Genomic DNA, 12,335 nt, shown 5'->3' on the forward strand with positions numbered 1-12,335 from the left:
GCTAGCTCCCTGGCCTGGAGGGCCTCTAACCTGGTTGCTGCCACCCTCCCCCACCCCAAGCCTGAGTTCTTCCTGTGATGCTGAAAGAATACACAAGGGTGTGGCCCTTAACTGAGTCCTCCCCCATCACTTGCAGACTTCAGTGTCACCAGTCCTACTACCATTTCTGATTTCCATTGTTCTCAGATCTCTGATTAAATGAAAATAGTTTCTTCTCCCCAAGTGGAAGATCCTTTTCTAGGTTTTGAGATCAAGTTGTACTGGTTATCAGTACAATTTAATTATTTCATATTATATAGGGAAAGATCTTAAATATCTTACAAATAATTTTTAAATGAACAGTTTGCAAACCAGTACATTTTCTCTTATTCAAATGATTTGTAAATGTATGCTACAACTGATAGTGGCATGACAGTAAGATGTCAGAGTTTTTCTGGATGATTCTGTGCAATGTGCCTCATATGGGAGGTTATTCATGGCAGTACTGCTTGTAAAAACAACCTAATATCCATCAACAGAGGACTGGATAAATAAATAATCATGCATAAACAGTGCATAAATAAAGTATGGAATATTATGCTGTAATACAGCATGAGGAAATCTTTATGCAACAATATGGAAAGAATCCCAAGACATATTATTATAATAAGTAGGAAAGGCAAAGTGTGTAATACACATATTATGTTATACTTCATATTAAAAATTGTTTGTATAAAAAATTATTTACATACGTTAAAATCCTCTGAAAAGATATTTAAGATATGATTGTATTGATTGCCTTTGGAAGGTATTGGGGAAGGGGAAGGAAGGAGATTTCACTGCATACTCTTTTATAGTTTTTTTAAAATTTTGAAACATTTGAATGTATTCCCTATTCAAAAATTTTTAGAAATTGTAAAACTATCATGGTTGATAACTAGTGTGACAAAGAAATCTGTTTCTGATTAAATAATTTAAACTATTGTACTGTGTACCAACTAATGATGTGCTTGGGTTCTAATTAAACTGGTTTAATTGGCCTCCTCCATCATTTTCACTCATTGCCCATCGCCTCCTCTCATCACACTCAGCCTCTTTTGCACATAAAGGGGACTTGCTTAATCCTTGAAGACATCTGAATTTGCCTGCACTGTCCATTCTCAGCAAGTCTATTCTCCTTTCCATATCTGATTTTCCTATTGGTGACAATAATTCCTCCTTTTCCATATTACCTAGAAGGGAGAACAAATCAATACTGATGAATGTATTTTGTATTAGTAATTTTCAGTTCCATGTATTACTAAGAGACTACTCCATACCAACTAAAATGCTGTGAACAAATAGGAAAAGGTTTATCCATAAGCAAAAGTGCATGTTAGAACCCCCTTAGAAAAAAGCCCTGTGGTAGAGCTGCATTTGTAATTTCTGCACTTTGTTCCTAAAACTATTAAGGAAACATTTACTCGGTGTCGGAGTCATTCTCACCAGGGGCATGGGATTCAGTCGGTGAGAATTTCAATGGATGGACAAAGCATTCTGGTGAATGGGAGAGATGACGGCACACTGGTTAACCTAAGATGGAGGTGAGTACAGGTCGCAGTAAGCAACCTCACGTAATACGGTGTTTTAAAATACAGGTGTTCTTCTTTAGTTAATAGCAGGGCCAACGTAACTGGAGACAGCTGCCACTGAAACAGCTGTTGTACTAATGATCCCAAGAGGGGGGAAGATGCCATGCTATGCGAGGGCCACATAGGGAGGCAGCAGGGAGGGTTAGGAGACAGAGGGGGCAGGGAAAACATGGACAAGAGCCTTCACTTTGGTTTCCATGGCGAGGAGCAGCCAGGCTTAGGATTGGCTAATCTGGATAACTTCGGTGGGTTCTGGGCCCTAGGAGCTGCTGCTAGTTGTCCAATACTTGACCCAGGTATTACTAGGAGAGGAAAATAGTGGCCCCACGTTTGAAAGACCAATAGAGGATTTGCTTGGGGGGGTGGGCCTGTGGGTCTGCATTTGAAAGGTGAACTCCAGGTAAGTTGTTTACTATCTCTATGACTTGCTGGTCCTGGAAGGGACAAGACCCCAGATGTCAAAGCATCAAAATACAAAAAATAAAAAGACACAGTTAAGACCTATGAAGTGATCGGTCCTCCTTATCATAACATCTGTTGGAAGAACAAAAGGAATGAGGACAACTCTGAACGGTAGATCATTTTTAAAAGTCCTATTTATCCCTAAGAAACCTGACATAGGTATGTGCATTTCTGTACATGTGTACAGATTTACTTTCCTAATTAGACTTTGCTTTCCTAATTAGACAATATTGAATTAATTTAGACTTTGCTTAGACTAAAACTAAAATTCTAAATAAACAAATAATTGCCAAGCATACAGATGATGGCCAGGGCATAGAGATCATGCAGGTAATGCCCTGGACTTGAAATGTCACTTTATTTGATCTGCCAATGGAGGCCTCTTATCAATGTGCAATTTGTTTCCACAAAAATACTATTTCATAGTGCTTCCTGTAAGCAAAACAGTAATAAAACTCACTTAGGCACCTGACAACCCCTCTAAATCATCTACAAACATGTTATTCAAGGTGGAATCTTCAGCACCTGTGAGCTTGTTAGAAATGCGTGTTCTTGGGCCTCATCGAACTTTTCTGAGTCAGAAACTTTATGGGTGGGGCCCAGGAATCTGTTTTAACAAGCCTTCCAGGCCATGCTGATAGGCCTGAAGTTTGAGATGCTCTGGTGTACTGAGTGAAGTAATACTTCAGTGTGGGGCAGGGACTATGAGGACTGCACAGGGTAATGTGATTATATACAGTGTGAAGCAGCACAGCACCCAGTATGTTCTGAAGGTTCAGCCAGAGCAGTAACTCTTCTGTGCAGTGGCCAGGCTGGATGAGTAGAGAGGACCTGTAGGGTAAGGGACGGGGTCAGCCTGGGGAGAGATGACCCCAGGGAGATCAAGAAGCTTGTTGTGTCCTGGAGCCCATGAGAGTGCTGTCCTCTAAGAAGCAGAGTCCTAATAGCTTCAGGGCACTGTGGAGAACTGACTACATGTATCTTTGTGTAGAAATGGATAGGTACCTGCAAATAACACTGCTAAATGTGTCTTTTTCAAATTGTCATGTTATAGCCTATGTGTTTTCCTTTTTATCAATATAGGCGGTTTGGAGGAGTCTTAGCCAATGATATTCTTGAATATAGCCAGCAACTTACAACTTACCTGAAGACCATCATGGATGAGGAGAATGATTATTTAAGTATACCAAGAAGAGAATCCTTGGATTTGGAATCACAATCTGAACATGCAGTTGAGTTTCAATATAGTTTTCTTTCTCCTTCCTTCCTCCCTCCCTCCTTTCCTTCCTTCCTTCCTAAATTGATATGTTTTCAGGTTATAGTTTTCTTTTAACAGATATTTTACTAGTATTCCTCTTTATCCAGATATCCCATGATTTTCAAAAACAGCATGCACTACATTTAAGAGAAAAATATTCTACGTTTTCTCAAAGCAATCACAAATATTACATTTCAGACCTTATTTAAAGCCATAGTACAAGGTCTATCTTGAAAAAGAAATCTATTACAATTCTGGTGCATGTTCAAACTAGTCTCTCTGTACTTTTGTATCATGTGCATTATTTAGAATGTGTCTACCCAGAGGACATTTATTCACCCAGTCATTTAATAAATGTTTACTGAGGGCCTACAGAGTGCTAAGCTATGGTGATATAGCCATAAACAGTTGGGAAATTTTCTGCTTTTGTGGAGCCTACAATCCAGTTGGGGGTTGGGGGTGAGCAGAGAAAGATAAATAAATAATCAAATACATAAGAAAAATTAGATAGTAACAAGATCTATTTACTGAATAAAAAGGGGTTGGTGTGATAGTGTTGGCTGGAATAGCCCCTCCAAGGAGAAGGTCTGTGACTTGACTTTAAAAAAAAGTACGGATGTGTGGGGGAGGGGCAAGTACTCAGGGTAGAGGGAGAAAGAGCTTAGTACATTTGAAGACCTAATATAAAAAAGACCTGTGCAGTTGAAGTGAGCAAGGGAGAGTGGTAGGAGATGAAATCCTTGAGATGGGAAAAAGAACAGGCAAAGAAGGGCTTTGTAAACCAGGTAGCATTTGGACATAGTTTGACATGTAGTGAGAACCTATTAAAGTGTTCTGAGCAAAGGATTTACAGGGTCTTACATTTTTCTAAATGATTGCTTCTGCTGTGTGGAATATGATTCCACCTGCTTTGATGGGCAGCAGATAGGCACAAGTGTGGAAGCAGACAGAGCAAGGAGTTAGAAGGCTCAGGTAACAGCAATAGAGGTGGAAGAGTGTTGTGGAGAAGGGGCAGATTCCAGGCAGGTTGTGGAGGTAGAGGTGACAGAACTTCTGATGAGTTGGACCTAGAGGGAAAGGGAAAGAAGGGACTCAAGGATGACACCTAGATCTTTTACTTGAAGGTACCACTCACGGAGAAGGGAGAGACTATGGTGGGGGAGCCACTGTAGGGAGAAAGAAGAAAATCCAAAATCAGTTCCCCAGACTGAGCATGAGAACACTGTTAGAACACGGTTAGCGTGAGAGCACATCCCAGTGAGGTACCCAGTAGACCACTGTACAGATGTTCCGGGGAGAGTCCAGGATGCGAGGTGTTGATCTGAGAGTCGAGGGCATATGAATGGAATTTAAAGCCATAAAACTAGATAAGATCATCATGGAAGAGTGGATGGTGAGAAATACAAGGGGGACTAAGATAGAGCAACTTCTGGAGACCAGGAGAAGAGTTCAGGGAGGCAAAGGAGATTGAGAAGAACCAGTGCGGAGCAGCCAGTGAGGAGAACCAACAGTCACAACATCCCAAACTCTCTCAAGACTTTTTGCTGCAAAGGGGAGCACAGAAATAGGGTGGCAGCTAAAAGGGAATGTGGTGGTCAGTGAAGAGTAGCTTTCCTGGGACAGGAGGTTCCAGAGCGTATTTAGATACTGTTGGGAAAGAGTCAGTAGAAGGCAGAAGTGGATGATACAGAAGGGTGATGCAGAGGCCTCGAGAAGGAAGAATAGATTAAGATCCTAAGCACAAATGGTAGGGCAGGCCTTAACAGGCCATATCTTCTGGTCTACAGGAACAGGAAGAAGGCCAAGAGTGATTTGGTGATCACTGTTGCTTTCTCAATAAGAAGCATAGCTGATATAAGGACAGATTGGAAGAAATAAACTTAAGCATTACATCTTGAGCAGGCAAAATGCTTATTAGCATTTTTTTTAAATGCAACAAGTGCAGAGGGATTCAAGCAATGAAATGAAGTAGGGTAGGAGGAGAACTTGATGAATTTTTAATTTAAGAAATATTCGTCTTCTTCTAAGGTAAATGAGAATATGCAGTTGACCATTGACTCATCACAAGAGGAATTAGTCAAAGTTGATCATACAGAAGAAATTCCATGGATACAACAGAAAAGCCAAGAGGTATTCATCAAACATAAAAGAGGTTTGAAATAATGCTCTGTAGGTGTGTCAGGTAGATTTGTTTCCTATGAAAACCCATTGGAAAGTTAGAAAGTAGAGATACTGCTTGGCAGAGCATTGCATTGTGTAAGTGTAACTTTCCTGAAAGTAAGCAAGCACACCAAACACAGCTCAGTCTTTTTAGATGAAGTTATGTGAGCTTTAAGCACTGTACCTAGGCTAATGTGAAACCGAAGAAAAGTGTCCAGGTGTGCCAAAGCGAAGAATCAGCTGTGGCACCTCACATTGCAGTACATTTGAGAGGATGCTGCAAGGTTGGCTTACATGAAAGGGGTGGATCAGGAACAGGAGAAGAAACGCCGCGGCTTCAGAGGTGCAGAAAGCTGACACAGGTGGCAGCCGTGTCTGGATCTAGTCTGCTCTCACTCAATAACCAAGGAAATAGCAGACTAGTTTTCCTTTATCAACTATTCTGTTTGACTTTTCACTATTTTCATACTGTTGGCCTTATCATTGACCTCAGTTCCAAGTTGCTTTAGCGGTCACGTACATAGCAACAGTTCAGACTTAAGCAAAGTATTGCAGTGGTATTGTTACTACTTCATGTACACTTTATATTATTAGTCTCTAATTTTTTTCCTTATTTTTCTAGAGAAGTGCTATCTGTGTATCTATATACATACACATGTATCTCTGATCTCTTACTTATCTAAATGATATACTTGTTCCATTCCAGGCCATCAAAAAGGAGGTTAAATTGTTTTCCAACAAAAGGAGAGAGATAAAAAGAGGAATCAAAGCACTCGCTAAAACTGTAAGTGTTGTGATATCACAGCTAAGCTCTGATGACAAACTCCAAAACATAATGGCATAAGGATGCAAAGTTTCTTTCTTTGCCTATATAATGGTTCTAGGTGGGTGTTCAGGTCAGTGGTTACTCTGTTCCATGCAGTTATTCAGAGACCCAGGCTGACAGAGACTCTGCTATTTCTAGCACATGGCTTCTCAGGTTGCCTTGCTTGATTTCATCCGACTCAACTGGAAGGGGGAAAGAGCATGGAGGCATGCACTGGGCCAATCTAGAGGTGGCCCTTATTGTTAGATTGAACCACAGAGATTGCTATTTTATATGGTTCAGCCAAATATACTCCAAATATTTTTCGTTTTGTCTAAGGCATAGATCTAACTTAAAAAAAAAAAAACATTGCATTTCACCAATTCATTTTATTGAATATGGCCATCCTTTTCCTGCTGATTTGCAGTGCCTCCCCAGAGTCCCATGATTATGGAATTGTTTCTAGATAGTCTGTATTCTGAAATTGAGCATTGATCTTTTCCTTAGCCGATTCCAAACTATTTTGATTGCTATAGATTTATAAAATGTGGTTATATCTTGAAAGTAATTCTCCTTTTGCTCTTCATTTTCAGAAAATGTTGGCCTCTTTATGCACACTTTTTTGTTTGAATTTTAAAATCACCTTGTCAAGCTCTGTAAAAAACTCTGATTTATTTTGAGAATAACTGCTTACAGTTTGAATCGGAGAAGAATTTCTTTGCCATCTCTGAAATTTTATACATATGTTTATATATATATTAAGATTTACATTATAAATGTTGTAAATCTTTTATATAATATATAACATACCAATAAGTATATATATATTTTCAAATTTTTAATGAGTTCTTTAGTGAAGTTTCATAGTCTAAAAGTGACTTTGTGTATGTTTCTTATTAGATCCATTGTGGGTGGAATATTTTCTATTACATTTTCTAACTGGATACTACTGGATATGAATGTTACTAATTTTGTATATGACCACTTTTCTGAATTCTCTTTTTAGTTCTATTGCTTTGTCAGTTGAATCTCTTGGATTGTGTAAGTGGACTATCAATATCTCCTGAAAATCACGTGTCTCTTATCAATCTTTATATTATTTTATTTCTTTTTCTTATCTTATGGTAAGGCCTTCTAATGTAATAGTGGTCAGAACATGCTTGTCTACTAACATTAATGGGGACATTTCTAACTTTTACGTGCAATGCTTGCTATTTTTCTGTTAGATATCCTTTTACAAATTAAAAGGAATCCCTTCCTATACCTGTTTTATAGGAGTTTTTATTGTTAATTTTATTGTGGAATTTATCAGATGTTTTGTATTCTTTGTATTCCTCAGATAGACTTTGGTCATTTTAAGTAGTACACCAGATTCAACTTGCTAATGTTTTATTAGTATTTTGTATTTCTAGTCATAAATAATATTGGTCTATTTTTCATATACTTTCTTGGGCTAATTATGATATTGGAGCTAGAACAGCATAAAATCATCAAGTGATGATGCTCCCCTCCCCCACATACATGTAAAACTATCTGGGTCTGATGTCTGTTGCAGAGTTGATTCTTTCCTATTGTTTCAAGTTCTTCTATGGTTATCAGTCTTACCAGGTTTTCTATTTCTTTTCAGGTATAGATTTGATAAATTATATTTTCCTAGAAAACTGTTTGTCTAAATGTATAATATAAAATTATGTAATATTCTTTTTAAGTCTCTTCTGATTTTTGAGTTATAGTTCTATTTTATTCCTAATGCTGTATGTTTGTGACTTTTATCTTTTTTCTTGATCACCCCATCCAACAGAATTTCTATTTTATTAGCATTTCCAAAGAATCAGGTATGGTTTTATTGATTTGATTCTGTTATTTTGAGATAACATTATACTTGATGTTATACCTATACATTTTGTAAATTTAGGATTTGATCAATTTAGAATTTTATTCATTCTTCTTTGCTTCATTCAGTTTTATTTTTCCTCTTTTACTTTGTTTGGTTGGAAATGTGGTTTATTTCCTAGTTTTTTCCACTATATTATGCATATGACCATAAATATTCCACTGTGTACCACTTTGACTACATTGCATTGATTTTGATATACAACTTTCTCATTATTGCTTAGTTGTAAACATTTCTAATTCCATTTTGAACATATCAACCAAAGGGTGTTCTACAAGAATGTATGTATTTTTCTGTTTTTTATTTCCAGATTGTTTTGTCTTTTATTTACTTATAGATTGTTTTGCATATCTTTCTGTTGCTAACTTTGAACTTAATTTCAGTATGCTTAGTAAATAAAGCTTGTTGAGATTATCTCTGTGACCTTGTACCTGGTCACTTTTTGTGAGTGTTTCATGTGTTAGTAAAGAATATTTTGTTTTCTGGGTTTTGGGGGCAAGGTGGGTAAAATGTTCTTTAAATTCCTATTAGATCAATCTAATGGTGTTAGTTAAGTTTATGTTTTTGCTATTTAAACTGATTTCTAGGATGTGATAAGCAGTTTGTCAATTTATCCTTATATTTCTATCATATTTACATTAGATGAAAAAACGTGCATGACAGATTGCCTTGATAGATTGCTCCTTTTATCCTTGTGAAATATTTATCTTTGTCTCTTTGGATGTTTTTAACTGTAAACTTTGATTTTTATATTAATATTTTTGCTCTGTTTCCTTGTATTAGTTCTTATTTACATATCTTTTTCAATTGCTTTATTTCCAACTTTATTCTGTCCTCTAATTAGTGTAGAGCTGGACTACTTTCTTTAAATCCTAGCTAAGAGTTTTAATGGGTGAGTTTAGCCACATTTACATTGATATGTTATGATATGATAAACATTGATATGTTTAAACTTAATCCCTGCCACTTTACTTTGGGTTTTCTGTTAATTTCCAAGTTTTTTTCTTTCTCCCTCTTCCCTATCTGTTTGGATTGCTTGTGCATTTTTTGTTATTATTGTTCTTTTCTTTTTTTCTTCTTTTTCTTCTTTTTTTTTTTTTACCGTTTTGGGACTATTCTATTTTTTTCATAATTTTTTCATAATTCTATTTTTTTTTCAATTCTATGGAACTTCTCTGGTGGTCTAGTGGTTAAAGACTCCTCACTTCCAATGCAGAGGACAAGGGTTCAATCCCTGGTTGGGGAACTAAGAGCCCACATGCTGCATTGTGTGGCAAAAAAAAAAAAAATCAAATCCTAGCCCACGTGCTTGACTTACTATTTTTTTTTAACATTACCTGGTGCCTTCCTGCTCAGTGGTATAGAGCATAGAGGCATTGACATTGCCTAGAATCTCAACCGCATCCCAGATATCCTGAATAAGAATCTGCTATTTTGACACAATCCCCAGGTGATTCACAGGCACATGAAGTTGGAGAAACTCTGGTCTAGTGTGTGTCATACTATGTGCATGCTCAGTCATTGCAGTCGTGTCCAGCTCTTTGTGACCCTATGAACTGTAGCCCGCCAGGCTCCTCTGACCATGGGATTCTCCATGCAAGAATACTGGAGTGGATTGCCATGCCATCCTCCAATAAAATCTATGTCTCTTACATCTCCTGCATTGGCAGGCGGGTCCTTTACCACTGGCTCCACCCGGGAAGCCCATGTCATATCGTATCTACCCTCTAGATTAGAGTCCAGTGTGCTTACTTTTTTCTTACTTTTTACTTTCTCATCTCCTTCTGCTTCTCCCACTTTGTCTCACTGGTATCAGTTAGAATTATAGTTTAAATTGGTATTTTTTTAACTCTTAAAAATGTGTAAATCTTATTTAGACTTAGTAAGAATTTCCTCTGACTTCAGTATATCCTTAATAATCCTTTCAGAGGGGTAGGTATTAGTGAACTTTCTGGGTCCCTGAATTTTTACAAATAACTCTATTTTGACCTCACACTTGAATGATGGTTTGTTGACTATAGAATTAGAGATTCAAGGTTTTTCTTCCACTTAAAACTTTGATCCAAAGCTATTGATCCGTTGTATTCTTGAATTCAGTGTCACTGATATGGGTTCTTCTCTTGGTCTTATTCTTCTATTTTTGTGATATTCTTTTCCTCTTTGGAAATGTTTAGGATTTGTTTCTTGTTTCTGTACAATCTGTTTCTAGCCCTGGGTTATTTGTTAAATCTTGAGTTTTCATGCTTTATTGTGTCTTTAAAAAATTCTCCCTATGGTTTCTTTAAACACTGTGGCCCTAGTTCTCTTATTCTCTTCTTCTTAAAGTCATATTAGTAACAGGTACTTCTAGATATGTCACGCACATTTATTGGTTTTCCTTTTACACTTTCATCTTTTTATCCTTTGTTACACACAGGGAGGATTCTTAGCTGACTTTTACCGATCAGTATCTTCAACTGTGTCTATTTCACTATTCAGTCCATCTATTGAATTTTCTGTTTGTTTTGAAGATTAAACTTTTAAGTTCTATGACCTATTAATTATTTTGATGATACAATATTTTGCATCCCTAGTTACTGTGAAATTCTATTCTTCTTGCTTGATTAACTCTGCATGACAAGTTTTCTGCTTATTAAATGTATTGTCTCTCTTCAGTGGTCTTGTTGTCCCCCAAATATTTGGAGATCTATTTTTTTTATTATTGCATGCTCATCTTTATAATTGAAATTCCCTGTTATAATTTCACCACAACAGTGCAGCAAGCTTGGGAAGAAGACATGTAGGAGATCTAACTTCAGCAGATAATTCCAGTCTACCTTTTGCCTGAATACTGTCCCATGGACCCTTGGGTTATGCTGCATCATTCAGATCCAACCGATTTTCATATTTCAGAACCAATTTCCATGCTGCGAAGGATTCTTTCTTCCTCTTTTGATTGCAGTATTGGATTTATTGGTTTATTATATACTTCTTTCTCTTGATTTTATGGATTGGGGCAAGAAAGGAAGATTGCAAAGGCCATTCTCAGTCCATTTTGAAACTGAAGTCATTTTTTTCCATTATATTGTCTTTGCTGTTTTGGTTGATTTGTAAGGGCTCTTTATATCTTGAAGATATTAATAACTTGTCATATATGTTGTAATATGTGTCCTTTGTCTCTGAATCTTTTGAAGCTATAAACTTCTAAAGATATTTTTATTATAGAAATATTCAAATATACATATAAATAGAAGGAATAATAATCTAATAAATCTAATCACCAATAGTGTTTCCTATACACCATCCACTAGGGCTTCCCAGGTGGCTTGGGGGTAAAGAATTAACCTGCCCATGCTGGAGATGCAGGAGACTTGGGTTTGACCCCTGAGTCAGGAAGATCCTCTGGAGAAGGGAATGGCAACCCACTCCAATATTCTTCCCTGGAGAATTCCATGGACAGAGGAGCCATGGGGTTACACAGAGTCAGACATGACTGAGTGACTGAGCATGCACATATACACCATCCTCTCCCATGCACCTCTCACCATGCACATATACAATATCATATCATTTCACCTTTAATTTTTTAAGTATATGTATCTAAAAGATAAGAACTCTGAAAATACTTAAGAAGAATACCATTAGCATACCTAAATATCTGTGATTTCTTAATATCATTTCATGTTTTTGTTATTTTTAGATAAGTAAGCTTTTATGAATTAACCCTCTAACCTAATTCTTTGCTTGACAGTTACATTTAGATAAACGGAATATCTATTTTTATTGGTTACTGTCTGAAGAGACTCAAGGAAACATCTCTTTAAAGTTTAATTGTTTACTCGTCTCCAACCTTTCCTACTTGAAAATTCAGGTTCTGGACATGATGGAAGAAAATGAAGCAGTAGATGATATTGCAAAATTAGAGCAACAAGAATTTGGCCTGGATCTTGAAGAACTGGAAAGGCTGCATAATGAAAATGAGCAAGAAGTGGCAAAGGTAGGGAAAAACTTTATTGAAGCACCATAAAGATTTAATAAAGAAAGTAAAAATAAAATGGGAAGGAGAACTTTTCCAGAATAATGCAAATAAAATAAAACTTTTATACCATAATGTGAATAAAGCAAACTTAGTGCATATAAATGGAATGAGTCAGAGAAGTTATGGAG

The 12,335-nt window shown here is 36.8% G+C and overlaps 1 protein-coding gene across 1 annotated transcript in view; it reads left to right on the forward strand.

Annotated features, from left to right (window-relative positions):
• CFAP43 (cilia and flagella associated protein 43) overlaps positions 1–12,335 on the forward strand; it is a 105,803-nt gene that overhangs the window by 66,123 nt on the left and 27,345 nt on the right. Inside the window, exons 16-20 of the mRNA XM_043475678.1 lie at positions 1,432–1,562; positions 3,156–3,303; positions 5,359–5,460; positions 6,197–6,274; positions 12,040–12,165. Coding sequence (XP_043331613.1) covers positions 1,432–1,562; positions 3,156–3,303; positions 5,359–5,460; positions 6,197–6,274; positions 12,040–12,165 — 585 coding nt within the window. The remainder of the gene's footprint in view (positions 1–1,431; positions 1,563–3,155; positions 3,304–5,358; positions 5,461–6,196; positions 6,275–12,039; positions 12,166–12,335) is intronic.

Source organism: Cervus canadensis, chromosome 8 (assembly GCF_019320065.1).
Source record: "Cervus canadensis isolate Bull #8, Minnesota chromosome 8, ASM1932006v1, whole genome shotgun sequence".
NCBI classification, from domain to species: domain Eukaryota; kingdom Metazoa; phylum Chordata; class Mammalia; order Artiodactyla; family Cervidae; genus Cervus; species Cervus canadensis.